The sequence below is a fragment of the Seriola lalandi genome, unplaced genomic scaffold (assembly GCF_002814215.2).
Source record: "Seriola lalandi dorsalis isolate HSWRI2012SDOR001 ecotype SW California unplaced genomic scaffold, Sedor1 jcf7180002054413, whole genome shotgun sequence".
Lineage (NCBI taxonomy): Eukaryota > Metazoa > Chordata > Actinopteri > Carangiformes > Carangidae > Seriola > Seriola lalandi.
In genome coordinates, this window is record NW_019524966.1 from 288446 (window position 1) to 311386 (window position 22941).

At 40.4% G+C, this 22941-nt stretch overlaps 1 protein-coding gene across 1 annotated transcript in view; it reads right to left on the reverse strand.

The window, feature by feature from the left end:
- The window catches only part of LOC111657808 (FRAS1-related extracellular matrix protein 2-like), a 53297-nt gene extending 43018 nt beyond the window's left edge, over positions 1-10279 (reverse strand). Inside the window, exons 1-2 of the mRNA XM_023410125.2 lie at positions 5145-10279; positions 3894-3983 (exon numbers count right to left, since the gene is read on the reverse strand). Of these exons, the coding sequence (XP_023265893.1) occupies positions 3894-3983; positions 5145-10197 (5143 nt within the window). The 5' untranslated portion in view covers positions 10198-10279. The remainder of the gene's footprint in view (positions 1-3893; positions 3984-5144) is intronic.
- Positions 10280-22941: the final 12662 nt, after the last annotated feature.

Consider the following 22941-nt stretch of genomic DNA (forward strand, 5'->3'; position numbering starts at 1 on the left):
AACAAAACACTTTCTAAGTAATTAAAGAGGTTTCTGGTCACCTCTGATCATGACTTTGTTGTCCAGGTGTAATGTTTCTTTAAAACAGTAAACAGACACCCGCAAATTAATATGTGTAATTTCAGTCCTCTGTAATCATTCATTCAAAGCTTTGACAAGCTTGACAAATAGCAAGACACATGAGCGGTTCTGAGAAAATAAGCTCTGTCATCTCCTTTTTGGCAAAAGCACCTTAAATACAGCCATAAAGGCACACGGTGGCAGCTTTCTGAAATGAAAAAAAGAAAACTGGAGACAGAGGAGATGAATGACACACAGTCCCCAAATTACCCATGATTATACAGTTATCTACCATTACAAACAATCGGCAGTATAGTTTTTAAGTGATTTAAGTGTTATTCTGAAGTTTTTTCTACCACAATGGAGTCAAAAGTAGCAGTGTTTAAGACACATATAGAGAATCCTTTTATTGTGACACCCACTAATTAAAAATGATAGCATTTTGGGTTGAGGCCTAATTGCCATGTTGTTATTTGTAGTGAAACACCCATCTGCCATCTTTATGTAGCCAAGTTAATTGAGTGAAACAGCAACTTCTCATCAAGTCTAAATTACATAAGCATAATTTATCGAGCTAAACAAAACAATTAACTAAGAGTTTATCAACCTTTCTGCAAGCTCTTAAAAAAGCAAATGTCGTGGGAAAAAAAGCAAAGGTCATTATTGCGGCCAATATTCACATACTATGCCAAACAATGGACAACAATAGGTCCGGTCCAACATAGATTTAAACCTGGGCTCAGAGCACACCATTTCCAGTTAAAGTAACAGATGCATCAATGCCAAGAAGAATTCAGCCCTGGCAGCTCACTGAGAGCCAAGACTGTGGCTTGTACCAGGACAATCCATTTATCGCAAAAAAACAAACAAACTATGATCTAAGCTTCAACAGCTAGAACAACCTTGTTGTCAGGTGTCAAACTGTCATAAGTATTTGGACAGACTGTAATGAGTGGCTTGGCACTTTCCACCCCCCGAACCCCCCAGCCCCCACCCCTTTGTGAAAAAAACATACCAAGGGTAATTCTGAGCCTTTCCCTGTAATGAGTGCAAGTTGCAAGACACTTTATTTTTGTATTGACAGTGGAGCCAGCAGAAATCCTATAACAATCGGTCATGTGGTGCACTGATCCCAGTACAGTGAACTTACCCTGGAGGAGAGGCAACAGATAATGTCCGACATTTAGTGCTGAAATGATTTATTACCTCCACCGAGGAGGCATGTTTGTTTGTTTGTTTGTTAGTGGAGAGTTGAGGCAGGGGCCAAGGAGGAACCCATGAAACTTTGGTGCAGATTCAGTTAAAGGGGTGAATTCAGGAATTTTATTCATCACTTTCCTCAACCTGCAGGGCATTTTTCAACACTTTCGTCAATTTCTTAGGAATAATGCATGGATTTTGATGTAAAAAATATGATATATTTATGGTGTTGACATCTATGACTTTGTACAATTTGGTGCAGATCCAGATGTCCTATAATCTGGATCTTCCAGACGTGTGTAGGACTGTTTGGACTTGGCGAAGATATGTCCTCTACTCAGTGCCATTCTACTTGACAATCTGTTTAGGCAATTGACAGAAAATGAAAGAAAATTGCAGTAAGAACATTAAATTGTTAAAATAAATTATCATGCAAAATCTTGAAAAGTTTATTTTCCGCTTCAAAGATGTGAAGATCTGCAGCTTTTTACTGTTTAATGTCACTGAAAGTGAGATGAGGGTTTGTGCTTAGTTGGATGAAAGAAGCAACATGAAGACATTATTTTTGACAGCAGGAAAATATAGCGATTTTTCACTATTTTTTGAAATTTTATAGATTTAATGACTGAATATCAGAATATCATCATTAACTGCAGCCATGGTTTAATGGGGCTATTTCAAAGTTTTTTGCAGCTGAATGTGTTTTCTTGCCAGCTGCGGCTGGTGGTGATTGTCACTTGATAAGAGCTTCACCCATCATTGTCTTTATAATAAAAGAGGTTATAATACGTCCTCCGAGCAGTGCTACGTCTTCAGTACAGACTGGAGGCTAAAGTGAATCACTATAGGAAAGTGATGAGACTGGTAAGTAAACGGCTGTTAATGTTGGTTATGAAGCGATAGCAAAACTTACAAACAGCTCCTTAAAATCATATGTATTAGTTTTGTATATATGTACTTTGAAAACAATGTCCACCACCCTAAAATACATGAAGCACACAAATTTAGTTGTACATGTTGATCAGCAGTCAATAGCAAGTGTATACATCAAACTGCATGCACATTCACAGTTCATCACAGCTGTTGCCACAAAACTCCTTGAATCCCACTGAGCAGCTGCGACATGAAAAGTAACTTTTCACCCTAAAAAAAAACTGCCAAATGCAGTTGGTAAATTTCCCAATGAACTTGAAGCGAGGAGGAGAATGTTTTCCACTGCTGAACATGACAGAGTGCAGCTGTGTGCCAGTGTACACCATTCAGCTCCTCCCCAACACAACTGTTCAAAGAGCTCGAGGCTCTGTCTGGGGATTTAGGGCAGCCACCGGCACAGCTTAAATCTTAGTTAAAAAATGTTCACTGACTGCCTCAGAGGCTGCAGTGTAGTATGTGTTGAGTTCTTATGGATGGGTCATCCAACAACACTCTTTATCAATTTGTCAAGCCATTAAGGTGCCACAGAGAATGACACTGTAGAGAAATGTAATGTGTCGGACCGTTGCAAATTTATGTTTTGTTTTGTTCGAGCACATAACTATAATCGAGGACAGAATAAGACATACGCTGTTCTGAGTACTCTTGTCAAGTCTAAAAGTGACGTAAAATATTGTAGGTGGTTCTGAAAAACTGAACCTAATTGCCAGTTGTGGGAGATAATCTCCCAGTGTTGGATATAAAAATGCCATCAAGCATCAAGCAAGCTAGAAAGAGAAAGAAAGTGACAGAGACAGACACCTGGAGTGATCCATGGCAAATAACCCAACTGAGAAAATAATAAAGGGACTGTCTGAACCTCGCTCAACAACAAAGGAGCTTTGCATGGACTCGACACTTGCCGGCAGCTCAGGTAAAGAACTGTCATTCAGTATCACCTCCCGATAAGGAGTTATCCCCTGCATTTTAGTCATCACTCATTTACCGCATCATCCCCCTATTGGCATTGATGTTAACTTATTATTCCACTGAAGCCACAGATTAGTTGTTGAGAAAAGAGAAAATGTGTAGGGGGGCCCACTGAGGTGCTTGTGGGAAAAGAGGGCCCCTATTAGAGAGGTCCTTTGTGCTCACTCATCACCACTGAAGGGTAGCAGAAAGGACACACCGTCAGGCACGCTGCTTCTGCTAATCGGCAACACCGGCATGATTGTCTCAAACCATTCATTGAGCCTGCGCCCGATTACATATCTACAGTAGAAGGAAGGTCTCTTATTGTTCTAATTACTTACTTGCTAAATCAATCATTACTTTCTACATCAGGATGGCCTGGCATAGAAAAAATATTGTTTGATCATGGGTGGGGTGCTAAAAGACTGAGCAACCTACAGTATAATGCACAGTAAGAATAACATGAATGTTCAGATAACAGGTTAATAAGCGGGGAAGCTTTGACAGTTAAGGTTCTGGCAGAGGTTTTTGAATAAATGGCAGAAACAAAAGTTACATATAAATAGTATATTTTTCTTAACTGTTCCTTTCTCTACTTAAAGAAATATGAGTTTCTTAAAGTTAAACTCCAGACAGTGTAACAAAATGTAATATTTCAGCCTCAAGGTTCAGCATGACAAGGATTCATTTTAAACTTAATGATGTGAGAGGATACCTTCAAGAGGGGACGTTTAAATAAAATAACTTACCATTGTCCTCAATGGAAAAATAGAAGATGTCATTTGTAGCATTGTCACCATCCCTCAGAACATAGCAGATGTTCATGTCATTAATTTCAGCTGAAAAAGAGAAACATTTGCATAAATATGATATCCTACTCATAAAAAAATACATCAGTTATTTAACTTTAAATTTAAATGCCAAGTGGGAAAATGTGTCCAATTTGTTCCTGACGGATTATTTGTCAATAACTACTCCTGAGCCTTTATGTAAGCACCAGACTGAGGCTGTGTGATAAAACGTGCGTGCTGCATAGTGTCGTGGGAATCTGAAAGGAGAAACTGCCTGGTAACAAGGGTTGTAGATCTATTAGACTCCTGAATGACACTGAACATAAAGAATAGCTTGACTCTCTGGGTTCCATCACAGCAGTCTGTTTGCCATCCTAATAGTGTGGTGCTAGAAAGGATTCTTTATAGCCCAGGATCTCAAAGATTGCGAAGTTTACAGCCCTTTCTATTTTCAGTATTTGGTGTCAAAACATTTCCTTTCAAAGGGGCCGATGCATAAGAATATATAGCCACAATTTTCAAATGCCCAGGAGATAGTGTCTTTATTTACCATCTGTTTACTCTTGTGAGAAGTCTTGAAATATTGAACAGGCCTCTTGACGAAAGCATCTCACGGTGACTCAGGAAAAAAAAAGCAGGGAATGCATGGATATTGACTGTACACTAATGCAGCCAACCTGATGTTTACCATTGACCAAGATACCCCTATAGTCTGTTTGAAATGTTGCTTCTTTATTGTAATGTTTGCCAGTGGTTTGCTGTGAGCCTGGCAACCTAGTCTCCCTCCCTTTGACACATTTGTACATTCACAATATTTATCATAATGTTTGTAAGTTTCTTGTCTTCTGTTAGAAAATATTACTCTAATAAAGTACAAATCACCATCAGTTCTTTTCCCAAAGTGAAATACATTAGGTACTGTTTGAAAAATGCATTCCACCAGTGAAAACTGGTCAGCCTGAGGCACTGGCATACTTCATTTCTGTAAATAGACAGTCTCTTGAGTGAAAACAAAAACCTTTATATTGGAACTCAGCATTTTTCAGAGGGGAGTACATTTAGCAGAATGAGTAAATGTAAAACGAGTTTAAGACTGGGCTCAAATACCGCCAAGAACTAAATACTGTCTTCAGTGTGAGTAACCGCAGTATTTCAAATCTGACAAAATGTCAGGGGATCACAAAGCAGCTTGAAATGCAGCTCTCTTACCTTGCGTAAAAGTGGTGATAGTAGTATTTCCTCTACCAAGGTTGATCAGGTAGCCATGTTCTGGGGCCACAGTAATCCTAAAGGTCACAGAATTCTGAATGCTGTCTCTGTCCTCTGCTTTAAGGGTCTTACTGGTGATCACAAACCCCAGATGTCCAGTCTCAAGAACCCGCAATGTTGGTGCACCCTTATTCACCACAATCTGTGGTACCCCATTATCCACTGGGAGGACAGTAATCTTCATTACTTGGGGCTTTCGGGTCTCAAATACAGTGTCAGGGAAGACGAAGAAGTCTGTGTGAGTGCCATCAGTGACGGTGAAGGAGAAGCTGTCCTCTGCACTCTCTGTGCCATCATGCTTGTAGCTGATCATGTTCTCATTCAGGTCCTGCTTTGTGAAGGAGTTGACAGGCCTGGTGTTGTTAAAGAGCAGGCGACCATGAACCGGGATTTGAGTGACTGTGAACTTCAAGAGGCGGTCAACGGTGTCTCTGTCCTCCACTGTTAGCTCAAAAGGCGTGATGAGTTTGTTCTCTCCTTCGGTCACCACCAGGCCATGTACTGTCACCACAGGCTTTTTATTGTCCACATCAGTGATTGAGATGCGGAAAGTGCGGAACACAGGGTTGTAGCCATCAGTCACCTCAAATTCGAAGCTGTCCATTCTCACTTCATCGTCAGCAGTGTGAATGTAGTAGACTTTGTTGCCAGCCAGCTGCAGCTGTGTGAAGGATGAGATGGGCATCCCAGGTGTGTCTGTACACTCAAGGTGGCCTCTCATTGGAGCTCGGGTGATTGTGAAAACCAAGTGTTCATCCGGGCTGTTAAGGTCGCTGGTACTGAGTAGGTCTGTTGTCAGAGTGACCCTGCCACCCTCTTTAAGGGATACACCTTTACTGACCACATCTGGGAAAACCATATCAATGCCACCCACTGTTACATAGAAGTATCTGTCAATCAAAGGGTTGATGCCATCTGTCACATCAAATTTGATGAGGTCTCGAATCCCCTCTTGCCCATTATGGATGTACAGAATCAAACCCTGATCCACTTCGTTCTGTGTGAAGTTCATTCCCACTGTGATATTTTGCAGTGTCCCAGAGGGCATTGTTCTCTGCAAATACCCCTGACCAGGCCCATAGCGAATAATGTAAGTTAGAATGCTGTCCTCAGAGTCCAGATCAGTGGCTTTTAAAACATTACTGTTTATGACTTTCACATCGCCTATCTCAATTTCAAGGCCATCATTGATTGCCATCCTTGGGGTTTCGTCATCCACAGGGATAATCATAACTATTACTGTTTTCTCTACACTGAACCTTCCATCTGTAAGAACAATATCAAAGCTGTCCTCTGTGGTCTCTGAGTCATCATGTTCATACACAATGCTGGACGCCTCCCTGATCTGATCCAAGGTGAAGTTAAAGACAGGGACAGTGCCAGTAGTGAGCTGATTGAGAATAAATCCATGCTTGGGGGGTTTGGTGATAATGAATGTGAGCTGATCAGGGGGGAGATCCGCATCAGCACCATTCAGAATGGGAATGTCAATGACTATGTTCATGCCCTCCATAACCACAAACTCTCTCATGTAAATCTCAGGCTTTTCATCATTAGAGGGGATTATGGAGATAGGGAAAAAGTGCCTTTCAGAGAAATTGATGCCATCAGAGCATCTGAATGTAAGCCTGTCCTCCACTGGCTCAACTCCTTTGTGAATGCTTTGAACATAGTAAATGTGATTCTGTCTGATATCCTTGATGGTGAAAGCACTAATGGCTGTCCCAGACCTGGATTTCTCTGAGCCGGGGGCTGGGGAGATATTTTCCACATACCCTGAAGTCGGCTGTACAATGATTGTACAAAGGAGGTCGTCATTGGGAGTGTCGACATCATCAGCGCTTATATGAAGAATTTGAATGACATTCTTCTCTCCCTCAACAACAGTGAACTGTGGCCCCACAAAGACCTCTGGAGCCTGGCTGTCCAGGGGAAGAATAGTTACATGAACTCTGACACCTGCGATCTTATTTCCTCCAACAGTCCACTCATCAGACATGTCTGTCAAAGTGAGATTGAAAAAGTCCTCTTTTGTGGTGAAGCCTACCTCCCCACTGGTATGAGCATAGACCACAAGGCCGTTAATGATATCAGCTTGGGTGAATGTACCAGACGGGACACCTTTTACCAGGATTTCACCTAATGATGGAGGGTCCTCAACAATGAAGGTCAAACGAAGGTCATCCGTGTCCTCGTCTCTTCCCTGAATGACATTACTCGTTATCTCTGTCGCTCCATTTTCCAGTACATCTATGTAAGAGCCAATTGTGCCAGCTGGGAGACTGATAGTTGGAATCTCATCATCAATTGGCTTCACACTTATCTTTATAGTAATTGGGACGACATGGACCCCGTCACTGACATCTATTTGCATCGAATCAACTGTTGATTCATCCCCATTATGGATGTATGAAATTCTGCCATTTGCAATATCTTCTAAGCTGAAAGTGTCTCCTTTTGTCATGTCGGTGAATGTAAACTGGATCTGGCCATGCAGTGGTGGCTGAGTAATATTGAAGCTTATCTGTTTGCTATCTGTGTCTGTGTCTGAGGTGTCCAGCTCAGCACTTGTTATGATATGTGTGCCTCGTTCAAGCACAGCAAACCCAGAGTTGGTTATCTGAGGCGGCTTGTTGTCCACTGGCTTTAAAAATATAGTGAAAACTCCCTCTACACTATTTCCAGAAACATCCTCCACAGTGTACCTAAACTGCAAAACATGAGAGGTAATTCCAAGCTCAAGATCAGGTGGTTTGTAAGCAATTTTATGGTGGTTAATTTGTGCCTGATTGAAAGTTGTGACTTCAGTGTTTGGCTTCTCAGTTAATACCAGAGCTCCCAATACAACAGGGCTATTCTCATCTGTGTCCGTCGGTGGCTGGATGATTGTGTATTTGAGATCCCGATCCTCTGAGTCGAGGTCAGTGTAACGGAGGAATTTTTTCCGGAAGTAAGTAAGCTGATACTCGTGCACAGTCATTTGCAGAGTCGTGCCAGGGTACAGTTCAGGTGGGAGGTCATCGATAGGGAGAATTTTGATTATGAATGAGCTCTCACCCGATTGGTTTGGTGGGTCATTGTCATCTTGAACTCTAAACACAAACCGATCCATAACTGTGCTGGTGCTGTGGGGCCCAATGTGCTTGTAAAATAGTTTACCATCAGTAATATCCTGCTGCAGCCACTCTGTCACTACTTTCTCATACATTTCATCCTCTGTATTAAACTTCCAGGTGGATGGGTCCTCTGGTGCCTCAGATTGACGCAGCAGCATCTGCCCAACGGTGGAAAAGGGAGGCTCTGTCGTGAATTTTATAGTAGAATCCTCTGAGTCGATGTCTGCTGCACTGAGCATAAGTGAGGAGACTGGCATCATTTGGTTTTTGAACAAAACCAAACCAGTGTTGGCATTGATTATGGGAGGCTCGTCATCAGTTGGCACAACAGTGATGGGAAACAGAAACTCCACCTCATTTGTGCCATCTGTCATTCTGAAAATAATATTATCACTGTATGTGTCACTTCCATCATGTTGATAAATGACCACTCCAGCGTCTAGGTCACTCGGGGTGAAAAATTTCCTCCTCGAGCCCAGAACAGTTAACTCCCCATGCCTCAGGCCATCAATAACAGTGATTCTGACTTTGTCTAAATTGTCCTCATCGCTGATTTCCAGATTCTGTGAACTGGACAGAGGCCTGGACTGACCCTCATACAGTAACTGGCCAGTATTCCTTGTCACCACAGGGGCCAATGTGTTCATAGGCTTAACAACAATCATGAAAGCAAAAGGGTCTGACACAGCCCCCTCTGTGTCCACAACCTCAAACTCAATCTGGAAAATCCGCTCAGTGTCTGAATCCACAGCAGGGGGTTTGTAGGCGATTTTCAAGTCTTTGAGGTCTCCCTGGTAAAATGAGGTTATTGGTAAATTCCTATCATCAGTGCTCACTATGTAGCCCTCCTCAAAGGACAGGGGGGATGTGATGTTGAAAATTAATTCGTCAGGATTAGATTCAACATCCTCTGCCGCCAGCATATCCATGGTTATCGCTGTCATTACAAACTGGTCTACTTCCATCATCATCATTGCAACAAAGCTGGGTTTAGGGGCTGTGTTCTCCTCTCCCTCTTTAATCCTGACCAAAATTTGGAAAAATTCCTGTTTGACCAAATTGCCCTCTTTATCATGTAACTCCACAAGCATTGGAATGTAATCTCTGTTTGGTGATTTTGAAGCAAAAGTATGCTGATAACGGATGTTCATTTTAATAAATTCATCACAGTCCACCATTGTTCCAAGGCTGTCCTCATCCACAAGTTTTCCATACCTGGGCAGCACGCTGCCACTGGAGAGAGAGGCTATTTTGCATTGTTGTGCACTTCTATCATAGGTAAATTCTAAAATTCTTCTATCGATGGGGTTACTTGTGCCGAGCAGTTTCTCAACAGTGAGAGGCATATTTTTGGTCAGTACTTCCAGCTGTGTGAAAATGACTTCCACCTCCATCATAAAAGGTATTATAATGGTATCCGTTTGGGTGTCATACCTGAGTTGCAATCTCACTCTATCCCTCGGAGGACTCCTGGAGCCAAAGTGAGAATACTTCACGTCGTTGGGGCCAAATTCACACGGAAACTTTTTCGGAGATAGATGTCCGGGCCTTTGAGACAAGGGATCATTGTCCAGGACTGTTATGCTGCATCTATCACCGGGCTGAACTTGGATAACCAAATCGTTGATGGGATCAATGAAGACTGATCTCCCGAAAGGCACGCGGATCCCATTATTGGCAACCAATATCGTGTCTTCTGTCAGCTCGGACCTCAAGGCGTATGATAATCCATAGCTGTCAAAAACCTGCGCAACTGCATCACCTGTCAGAATCACCGCAAGCAGAATCAAAGCAGCGCCAGTCCCGTGCAGATGCGGGGGAATAATCCAAGCCATTTGTAGTGTGGAACCGCAGGAGACGCGTTGAACTTTGCGCATACACCCTTGTCTAACTAAGTACGGCGGTTAAAGTTGCAAGAATATAAAATCAGAGTTGGATAATATCACGCGCCTGTGGGTACTGAGGTGCACCATTCTCCCACAGCAGCTGTACACTGATAACCTAAACTTCATACTCCTGCTTTGTTAGAGTAAGGAGAGTTACGCCCTCCTCTCAGCCGATTGGTTAATATCTCCGCAGGAATGCGTTTGTCAGGTTTTAAATGGACGTGGCTTGTGTCATTCTGTTCAGACAAAACGATTCCGCGTGGGTTGGACCTCATCAGGTTGGAGAAGATAGGGAAAAGAAATGAGTAAGGTAATGTTTGCGTATGAGGCATGACTTACCGCCTGCATTACGACTAGGAATGGAAATGATGTTCGAAGTATTTAAAATACCTACATTTGCATTTTCTCTAAACAGAGCTAGACAATCACTCAAGACTATTCTTAACAATGAGGGTAAGCAACCAAAAGTACAGATGTATAAAAGAGTCTTCTTGACTGACAGTCTGACTGGGGAAAAGCTTTGTCTCCCTCTCGTGGTTTGCGCCGCTGAGAAGGAGGGGGGATGCTCTGCACACACCCATTACTACAGTGGAAAACACAGTGGAAAACACACTGTCTCCGATGTAATTTTCCAGCTTCTTCTTCCTGATAAAAATCTGTTTTGTCATAAGATACAGGTTCTGCATTATGCTGTATGAACCTGCCACTATTATATGCTGTGATTTTATTTCATTTTATTTTTCATATTATTTTAAGTTACACATAATAGAGTGGAGTCACTGTAATGGCTTTTTAATGTGAGGCACTGCATAGAGGCCAGAGCTGATGGAGAGGCAGCAGCACAAGAATTTGACTGTGTCCACTGTCATGCGATGCAGCCAATTCATGTGGTCAAAATACAGCATGTCCACTCAACACATTTCACCCTGTAAGATACCCCCCCCCCCCCCCCCCCCAATCTACTCTTAAGCATGAGTCAAAAGTTCTATTTTAATGGAGTCATGTAGTGATATTGTCTTACGTGTCCTGCTATGCCACTCTCTCATCACACAGGTCCTCCAGGTGTCAGAGCTTCCATAAGCAGAGCATTCTCCTCTGGCTAACGACAAGCCCAGTCATGATCTGGCCCCTCTCTGCGCCACTCATCTGGAACCAGTGTTGATTAAGAGGACACCCATACACACATTGTGCAGCACAGCAGAACAGGCCAAAATGACTCAATTATATTAACAGTTGGTTTGATTTTGGCACGAAGAGCACTACTGCACATCAGACTGAAATCACAGACCTTTTAGAATGTGTCTATAGGGGGATGTTGGTAGATGAAGCCATTTTTACAAGTCTCATTACCAGGCTCCTATATAGTGTTTGAGCTCACTTTTACTTCAAATGCAGGTAAATTGGGGGGGGGGGGGGGGGGGATTCCTCAATCACAACTTCGGCGTTCACTGTACATAGCTTCAGACACAGCTGCTCTGTATGTCTTATTTACCTCAAAGCCTTTATACATATTAGATGAACACACATGCCTTTATATTGCCTGGAAGAATTTGACTTCAACAGCCCACCCTGATCCCCTTTAGTTGATTTCCATTCCATCTTCAAACTCTTGGGTGCAGCCTTTGTGTCTGCACCTACCTATAGTTGAGCATTAATGACATACAAACTGTCTCACAGCTGGCATGTGTTGAAATCAGTACACAGTAGCTGCCATAACAAACCGTGCAGTTGAGCTGCACTGGACACTGTTGACAGGGTCCAATTATAAATATAGCCAAGCAAACTGCAAGGCAAAGCCCCCAGGCCTTGACAGCTCCTAGTTACAAGAGAAAATGAAAAAGAAGATGAATAGAACTTTCTGACAGCAGCGATGGCAGAGAGGGAATTGAATCATACCCAAACCTTCAGGCTTATTTTTGAGGCAAGGGGAAATTTGATGATATTCTGTCATATCAAATTTATGTCAAATTTATTGTAAATGACCAATCCTTCTTAGAAGATGGAACTGTCGGTCTTATAAAGGAAGTGAAGATCCCAGTCGCACTCCTGATGTGCAGGTGATTTATTGAGGGGCAAAGATTCATACGGTGAGGATGGGTTTTAGGCTGAAATATTACAGTTCAGTTTCCTTTTGGATAAAACTTATAAATGTTTATCAGAATAACAATAGATGATTTTAGGTTGCACATTCATTTAAGGTTTTTCACTGCTGAATGCTGACAGCAAAATATTCAAAGCTGTTCAGCAGCTCTTTTAGATTTTCATTTGTGGCGGTTAGCACCCACAAACTCAGTTTGTTTTACTTTGTGATGACTCTGGTGACAGCTAAATATGCTTACTGCAGCAGTTTGAAGATACCGTTGATGTTTGAAGAAAACAAAAAGAATATATTTACATTAGATGCATCCATAATCTAAAAATATCCTGTGTTTACAGAATGACTAACTTCCTCTCGACAATTTCCTCTCATCCTTGTCACCACCATACACACACACCAAAAGGTCAATCACTGGGAGGCTTACATTCCCTTCTGTCAGGGGCACCACTGTTATTGTAACAGTGTTAACAGAGATATACATCATGTTAGGCGCCTCGAGCTCGGAGAAGTGACATCACCAAGTCAACCTGATACATGGATAATGAGGTGCTGCAGGATGAGCCATCTGTGTTCAGTCTGAGTCCAAGTCTCAGTCCAAACAAACTCTTAACAACTTTTGTTTTGTTTTTATATCTATATATTGTCTTTATTAACATTAACCACAATTTTATTCTTCTGTAATATTCTTCTAATATTGTGTATTATTTTAGGCTATGAATGGCTGTTATGACTATGGCACTATGAAACTGTGGCTGGGAAATAGCCTTGATGTGGACTGTCTGTGTTAAATAAACCAATAAATAAAGAGTAAATGCAATTGTTAATATTAGGCATGCTTTCTGGATAGAATGAATTTAGAATGAATCTCAAACCAATTCCAATTCATTTACTACATAATGCAAAGCTACACAAAATCAATCTCGTTATTATTAATAATATCACTGTTCTAGCTACACATTGGAACAGCGGTGTCCCTCTCTTGCTAGAAATGCTCTTTATAATTGTCTCATTTTGTGTCACCGCACTGTTTGTCTCAGTGTTGCTAAAGTGACTCCATTCCAGCAATTGCTTGGGCTTAACAGGTCTATTTTTGTTGGTGGCTATTCTCTAGAGACAATACAACCACAACCTCACTGATCTCATTAAGGCTATTTTAGTTCATTACATCTCTGTCAGGGACAATTCTTTTGATGGTCGAAGCTGAAATGGTGGCAGCAGCTACTCTGAAGTCCTCCCCTTATATAAGTAAATTGTGTAACATATGGAAACACAATGTACAGCCAACCAGCAGCCAAATCCATCTTCCTCAGCTTATGTGACTCTTGGGAAACTACAGAGCTAAAAAGGCAGCGGAAAGCAGTCAACTTTAATCATATTCTTTATTTGTGCTCACAAATTCCCCAGGTGTATGAGGATCCATGTATTAAGACTATAACATATGGCCAGAGCAATCACACTGCTTATAAGTAAAGTTTGGTTTATTTACAGCATGCATTTAACAAATAGGCTCATCGCGAAGTGCTTTGCAGAAAACAAAGAGGACGAAAATAGATGAAATACAAGGATAAGAATGGGGACACAATTGTGTGTGTGTGTGTGTGCGTGTGTGCGTGCGTGCGTGCGTGTGTCTGTGGTGGCAGTTGGTTAGTCACATCAAATTGACCTCCACTTAAAGCAGGGCATAACCTCAGACTTAAAAATGCAAAAGCAAAACCGCAGAATGAAATGGAGAGTGGTGCTGATGTAACTCATGTGCTGGCATTCAAGCACAAGCATATTCATCTGTCGTCCCATTTCAAACCTCAAAAACTGTCAACTTAGTAGAATATGAAAATTGTTTATATATATATATATATATATATATATATTTATTCATAGATGCCCTTTTCATCTAAATTCTATGACACGAAAAACAGGAAAGACTTCAATAAAACAGTATATACATATATACATCATCATATGATAATCTATTGCTACAAGTAGATTTTAACTATAGCAATAACAGTCTTTCCGAGCACAGTGGGACAACAGCATGCCACAAGTAAGAAGCTTTAGATCAAAAAGCATACATCATTTTACTTTGAGAGATTTCTGGCTGTAATACTGTAAATGCTATGAAATAGCTTAAATTAATTCTCATAGAGGTATTGCTTTACGCGCATCCAGTGTCTGCAACAACCTATAAACAAGTTCTGTAACACTCTGTGCCTGTACCAAATCAAGGTTTCTGTCTGTGTGAGCAATTAATTGCTTGATGTGGTTGCACTCTTGTAAGGACACCATGTTACAGAGAGATTTTAATGAAGTACGATGTGTAATGCTGTGCCCAAAAGCCTCTAACAGTGCAAAAGCAATTGTAGGGGCACCAGGGCACTGTCAAAACTGCCTTAATTATATTCTAACTAACCTGACTGATACAGTGGCAGTTAAGGACAACGGCAGACATTTAACCATTCATCCGTAAGTGGAAACTGTGTCTTTGACTTCAGACTTTCATATGTTATTAAAAACTCAAAATCATGGGCTTCCTGTGGAGGTGTGGTCGCCTGCAGGCCAAAGGTTACATCATTTAATCGGATTGCCGCCAGATATCCCGCAGGCCTTCCTTCTCCTGATGAGTTTTAAAGCTCAGGGGCACTTAACATGTATGCCCACCCTGCGGGCTGAACTCATTTATACAGTGCAGAAAGAAAGAGAAATGAGAATTCACCAGGTGGGACTCACTGTGTGATATCTGAACATTGTCACATCATCAGCAGGAAAAGTGATTATGAGATTTCAGATGTATTAGAAAACAAAAGTCCAAATTGTGTAATGTATGACCTCCTGAACTGACAGGAATGTATGTCAGAAAACCCAAAAATAGAATAATAAAAAGTAATTCAATTCTAGACAATAAATTTAATTTGGGGATTTTAATCTTATGTGTAGCAGCTGTGCATTTTGGCCATTTCTCTTTTAGTGTACTGTATTTTATCTTCCTTTTGAGTTTCTGCTGAGCAGAATGCATTCTCTTTCTTCTCTGATCTAAAGTTGGGGACTAAGTCAGCAACAATACCATAGCTGAAACAGAGTGCATTCACTAGATGCTCATGAAAAAGCTGCACACACTGCACATGTGGGTACAATAATGCTTTCTCTTGGACTGCATTTCACTGTTATCATTATATTATTATCAAGATTTATTTTATAGAAAAAGAACCAAGCCCATTTTGTTGGATTTACTTTGACATAATGACATTTACTGCCACAGAGTGACTTTGTCTGTATGGCTGCCTATTTTTCCAGCATTCTGGGGAATGTCTCAAATATTTCTAAGTCTCCCTGCCAAGCTGTAATTGACTTAATCTTTCCATTAGCCCCGAGTCGCCAAAGTCAGCTGTCATCTGTTAGAGTTAACTGTTGTAACAAGGTGCTTTTTAAGCTTTGTGATAGATTTGAGTTTTAGCTATGAGACTTAAGAGTGATTTTTAACCCCCTAACGCCCAGCACTGCACACAAACACACATACTTGAGTACCACACACACACAGATATATACACACACACACATCTCCCCTGCTGACAGCTCTAATAAGCACCAGCACACAAACTGACAAACTCTTGCCCATTTTAGTCAGGTGATGGGGTGTTGATGATCTCATTGAGTTTAGTAAATACCCCTGCAGACAGACATAAACAGAACCTATAACCTCCACGCATCATCACCTCTCCATATGTAGCAAACACAGATGACAAATCCCTGCAATGTTTGGAAACAACCATAATCATGTGTATACTGCCTTTTTTTCAGTACTTCCACCAATGAGGTTATGTTTTTGCCCATGTCTGTTTGTTGGTTTGGGTGTTTGTTTGTCAGGATTACACAAGAAATACTGAATCGATTTGCACCAAACTTAGTGAAGGGATTAGGCATGTTATGTTTTGTGACAGATCAATTATTTATGTTATCAGGCTACTTTCTTCTGTGTTATAAGAGCTAGACAGGCATGTGTAGGATAGTTTGGTGGAGTTATGCACTCTGCTGAGTGCCATTCTAGCTTTACAAAAAGCAAGACCCTATAAATTATAACAGCTGTGAATATCATGCACACTATACTTCACTGCCACTGCCAGAAGATGGCAAGCAACATCAGATAATACATATAGTTTGTTGCAAAGTGTACACTATAGAGTTTTGCATTATAGATATATCATATTATGACAATAGCTAGGTCAAGTTAGGAGACTAGAAATAAAAAGTAATACATTATAAGAGTTGCAAAAAGAATCTAAGCCTGACTTTACTGTGGTGACTTATGTTTCTATGTCATTTAAGACTGACTGATTAATATGAGGCAAGTAGTGATTATAGAATTAAAGCTTTAGTTTTATAAAAGATAAGTGAAATCTTAAATTAAAGAAACTGTAAATCCACTTTGAATTATGGTGTAATACATTTCCAGTTATTTACATGCAATGTCCCGCTTGTGGTAAGACCTGGCACTAAGTGGGAATAGTAACCATTATTAAACAATGATGCCTTACCTGTAGATAACATTTTCAGATGCGTTTAGTTTGGTTCAACTTGTCGAGCTACATACTGTAGTATTGTTGTCTCACTTCTGAAAGACTGGCAGGTCTAATTAGTTCAAGACCTTATCTAATGACTTTGAATTTCTGCTGCCAGCTTGGCTATTGCATCAGTGTTCATTTTTAGAAGCGTGGTTGAAATCTGGCCCATACATACTACATCTAATTGACAGAGAGCTGGACTGCAATGTCAGATGAGTTCTACGCCCACCTGCAAAGTAAAGGCTAATGACGTCCTGTGTAGTCAAACCAACCATGTATACCAGACAATGCTGAGTTTTTTTCACCATAAAGTACTTCTACATCTATCTTTAAATGCAAGCTCTTTGTTATGAGTTCACACAAATGAACTCGATTTTGCAGAAGCATGCATTCAGCTCGAATAAGTATCCACAAAGCCACTTACATATTGATTTTATTTCATTTGTCACACAGTCACTATCGGAGTGTTTGCAACCTTACATTTTTGTGTGGCTTGAGAATGTAAACACATTTTTATCTCAATAAGAAATATCGTAGTGCCAGCATTGCTCAGTATTACAAATGATATCTTACAAAACATAAACATCCCCAAAATAATATAAATTCATACTTCCATAAATGTCTTTAGTAACTCCTGGCAGCTGGTACACCAGAAACCTGATCTAATGAGAATTTACTTAGAATTCACACACTTTTTTGTAAGTGTACTGCAGTTTTCATTATTTATCATATACATATTAAAGACATAAACCCAACTGCTGGCACAAGAAAGTGAAAGTCATTGCATACTTAATAAAAGTGAAAGCAGTAATCAACACGCCAGGAAATGGGTCAGAGGACTCCCTGGCAATAGCAAACATCATTAACAAACATTTGGCCCAGATTTTCTAACCCTCACTGAACATAAACCTTTGTAGGAAGTTTATACGCCTCTCAAACAGCTCCCCCTGTTATTCAACAGGAATCCTCTTAAGGAATGTTTTTCCCTGACAGGGGAAAGAGTAAATTATGTTTCCAGGTCCTAAGTGTGGAGCTGCACCTAAAGTGCAGATAAGACAGACAGAGAGACAGTAAGAAACGCCTTTTATAATCTGGTGGTTTCAAAAATCTGTGCACCAGAAGACGCACATTAGGATTTTGGTGGCGAGGGAAATATCTCTCTGCCCTCTACTGGCAAGTGAGTTCAGTCATTCACTGAGTCAATAACATTGTTATTATTAAAGGCGAGATAATATGTTTGACTGTGTTTGCTGCTGTGTATGCAAATATTACTGGTGTAAGCATCAGAAAACATATATAGCTTAGGCTTCGTTGTTGTTTAGGGCTAGTATGTTTAATTAAACTGCTGTCAATCAGTCTGGGAATGATAACAAGTTTCTATTCAGAGCTTTGAATTTTGCGGAAGAGGATAGCACTTTGTTTGTATTTGGCTCAGGGATTGTGTCTGTAAAACAGTTCTCATTGTAGACTTACCAAAACAGTTTGCCTCCAGGTATCAAAGGCTAAAGACAAATAATGCTTTGCCACAGAGCCCCTATACACAAGGTGACAAAATAACAGATATAGGCCATTTATATTTGTTGCACTAAAGGTCATCATGAGGGGAAATATATTGTAAGAAATGTTATATTCTTCAGTCTAGTGTCAGCTCTGTCTCTCAGTGACTCTCACTGCAAATGGCATCAGAAATAAAGATACAGTGCATGAGCTGATCACACATGACCTGAACTTAAATAGACAAGGCAGGGTTATGGCAGGCTATTCAACCAGTTGTTTCCTCTAAATAGGTAATAATCAAAACTTGGCCACATCAGGGCCGTCACATTTCAGCTGGAATGAATAGAAAAGACGTGCTACTGAACGCTCCTCAGGGCAAACAACTGTACAACAGTTCTGGCTTCAGTGTGTTTTGAAGCAGAATTGACTTTACTTACTTATGTTATAGTTTCAAACAAAAATATAGGTTCCATGTAGCTATACATATGTTGTTGCCTGTGACAGTTTCTAAGTTAAATAAAACTCAACTGTTATTAGATAGAATCTTACATAAAAATATACAAATGTAATAAATATTCTCATGAAAGAAAACCTCAGAAGACAACAAACAATGTATTTAACTGTCCAAAACTGGCTATAATTGACACAAAAAACAAATGTGTAAATTTAAAGTACCACTTTAAAAAATTGAAGCTGTTAGAGCACAGAAACAGGAAGCTTTTATGCATTATTAATGTCTAAATGTTTACAAATTATTGTTTGCGGTAAAACAGCAACATTATCTTTCCTCCTTGTCCTCAAGTCCCCTTCAGTGAATCATAACCTTTTTCAATGTCCGCATTCACTTTGGCTGTAAAGGTTTTACTGTTCTTCTGTTTTATGGGACAATAGAGTCTTGAAAGAACTCTGTTATGTGATCACTTCCAGAGAAAGTCATTTTAAAAACCTGGGGCTGAAAAATGAATGTCCAGTTATTTAAAAGAAAACTTCCTTGACCATTAAACACTACAAAGATGTATCGGGCAATTTATAAGTATATAAGTTACACATATCTGCCGTATCTGTGTAAAAGACCAACTGAGTTTGAGGAGATTAACATTCACTTGCTTCATCCACATGAAGTGAAAAATGTCCCATTTTTCACTTCCTATTTTTTACGTCAGGGATTGAGATGGACTTTCTCATATCTCATCGCACATTAACCAATAAGAAAAGGGGTTTATTTTACCGGAGGGTGCAGTTAGCAGCATGGAGTCTCATTACGCAATACTTCACTTTGGCAGTGAAGTAGATCAAACTTTTAAAAATTCTAACATCTCTCTTATGGACCACAGTTCAAACGTGCAAAGCTGACCCAAGTTTTTGGGATGGGCTTCCAGAGTATCTCCTTTTAGGAGTCGGAAGTCTGGAGTCAGGTTGGTAAGGAGATTCTGCTCACCAGGTCTGATTGCCAGTTCTGACACGTGGTGGCAGTCAACTAGTCTCCTCCTCTCTCGCCTGGCTTTTCTTTGGCTTGGTTAGATTTAGTTTGTTTGCAACAACATCATATTTTCCTCTCCACAAATGTTGCATACAGAATCCCTGTATGTTTTCACTTCAAGTCCCAAGTTGAACTCACATCACATTCCTTCAGTAAGCCAGGGTTTGACAAAAGTGTACTTTTCACCAATCTGGTGTTATTGTGCAGAATGTGTTGGGCTATTAAGAGCCATTTGGTCTACCTGTATAAAAGCCACTTTAACCCATGACTAGCTCTTAATGCAAGCGGTTTCACCATGCATACATAATGTATCTGAAAAATCCAATTAAATGTTGTTTCTGTTAATGTTCTCTCACAGTACTGCTGGAAAAGATGGTACTAGTATAATTGCCAGATTGCCTTTCAGATGTCTTGCGATGAGTGCAATGTGATAATAGCTCCAGTGATGATAATAATGACCACAAGTCCTGTAAGTGACAAATTGTGTTGATTCAGGGAGGAGGGAAATTGATCTCATTATACAGTGTCCTCTTACACACATACAGTATCTGCCAAAATCACACAAAGTCACATACATATCAACATGTGCTAATTACAGTGACTAAGAAGAAAAGGAGTAAATTCTCCATGTGAACTCATGATTCCAGCAACATGACACTTAGTGAAACTTGGTCCTCATAACAGTGATAGCAATTGGTGAAAATGAGCTGTAACTTCAGAACAATTCAAAATGTCAAAACGCTGGGAGCAAAAAATGTCTCAGGATAAATACTAAATCAGAATATAGGGAAAAAATAATAAATTTTGACACTGTCTTAACTTATTAAGTTTATAAATGTTAGTTGATGCCTAAATCATAATAAAACACATTTCTTTTAGCCTTAGAAAACTGCTCTGTGGGGGAGATCACTCCAAAACAGCAAAAGAAAAACATGAAACCATGATCTGTTCAAAGTGTCAGTGAGAAATTTTTCCTTGTACAGACTTCAACATCAGCTGTGTAACATATGGTGTGTTTTGTTGTTCTTGCCTATGGATGTGGTAGAAAGAGATGGGTTGGCAAGAGGTTTCTTAGCAACTGTGCATGCCCACACTACCCAGCCATGACTGTTCTCCCTGCTACAGTTCAAGAGCCCAATGGGAAATATATGGGGAATAAAGTAATTTCACATCTTCCAAGCTCTGTAGCAGGCAGTCTTTTTCAGGACTAGTTCAGTAACTCAGACCTGAAATAACCAAGTCATTGCAGCACAAGATTAAGAAAGGTTGGACAGAGAACAGTTAGTCTGTGGATGTTGGATTCCATGGAGACCCTTAGGATGACAGAGTGAGAAAGGGGTGAGTGTGGGAATTAACTGATCTAACTCTGTTCTTTTCACAAGGACATCTGTTACATTACTAAAGGGCAAAGTTTTGCTTGTGTGTTTCCGTCTCAGCAAATCATCTGAATAGAGTGACAGTCAACAGGGTTTTTATGTTCTTCATATCTCCTCTCGAATGATGTTTACATCTTGTGGTTCACAACAAATATGAAATGATATTTTGATATGATACATTGATAAGTTTAGTTATCATCAGTTTAGTGTCATCTGTAGACTGACAGTTTTTAGACAAATCTGTAGCTCCACATTTTCTGAAGTACTTGAGATCGTTGCAGTTTATTAGGTAAAAATTGTGGTTTGGTTTAATACAGAAGAAAAAAAATGTTGACATGGATTTCAGACAGGACATGTTTATCTAGGCTACATTTAACAATCTTTCTGATCTTTTTCAAACCTTAACCAAAGTGCACTGTTGCCCTACAGAGGGGTCTCTAGATGCTCCTTGTTGTGGGCTTTGCAGACTGTCACAATCCCTGTCAGACGCCCTCCCTTCACCCCAACCACCGAGCAACTCAGCTGAAGCTCAACTCCATTCATTCAAAAAAATATGTTGTGGTTCTACATAATCCAGCCAGAAAGCATATGTGCTGTTGCTGCTTAGTTGTGAGTGAGCCAGCACATTCCCTGTATATGGCTTATCTACACATTTGGAAAGGAGGGGATAATTATCATCATCATCATCATCATCATCATCATCATTAGTAATTCGCAGGACTTTCACCATTGTCACAATTTCTGTCTTAGTCCTGTTTATTTTTGTCATTTTGCTCATCTCCTGCCACTCTCCATTTATATCAGATGTCTTCAGACTTTCCTCCCTGTCTCCGTCACCTAACTCCCCCACCCACTCATTTCTTACTTATCACCCAGCCCTGACTCCCACACCCACCTCACCTGTTCCCCAGTCAAGCTCATAGTATACCCCAGTCACTTGCCAAATCATTGATTTTCATGTTCTGCATGCTGTTGCGTTCTTGTCATCCTCTGACCTGTTTTATAGTTACCTGTTGCTGTACCAGCCTGTAAGTCATAACTATCACCATCTTTACCATAGAAATCACTGAACCGTTCCTGCCTGCCTAGTCTGCGTCAGGATTTGGGGCCTTCCTCCTGTTGCGTCCAACACAAATCAATAGTAGAGACAGAGGAACTGACCACTGTGTCAGCTAAACTTACTTTATTTATAAGCAAAGGCATAGCGCCACTCAGGAAACATAAAATAGGCTATCCATTAGTAAAGTTTGTAATTGCAATAAGCATAATCAATTATAGTTATGCTTGGCCACTGTCTTCCTCCATATGAACCATTTCCTTTGCAGATGAAGCCTTTTTAGGATGAGCCTGTGATGAACCTAAACTAACTTTTTCTGATGTTGTTACATTTCCTCAGAAATGTAGAGGGAAGATTTGTTCACTAAACAGATACAGCCAAAGTCGCTGAGGTCAGGGATACAGGATGTTACTTTTGGCAAGAATACAACGGATAAAGAGCAGTACGGGGGTCATACACATATAATTCCCTTATCTGACTAGTGTATCTGTTTAGCCCTTTAAAGCTAAGGAGAGACAGGTGATCAGCAGTTGATTGCAGTACATATACACACACACACAAAATGAGTTGTTAATGTTGTTTAAGGATGCCCTTGCATTGCCTCCGCTCCTCAACTCTGCAAAAAGATATACAAGCTTTTTCTGTGAGATGGTTTTGGAGATTCTTTTTGACCC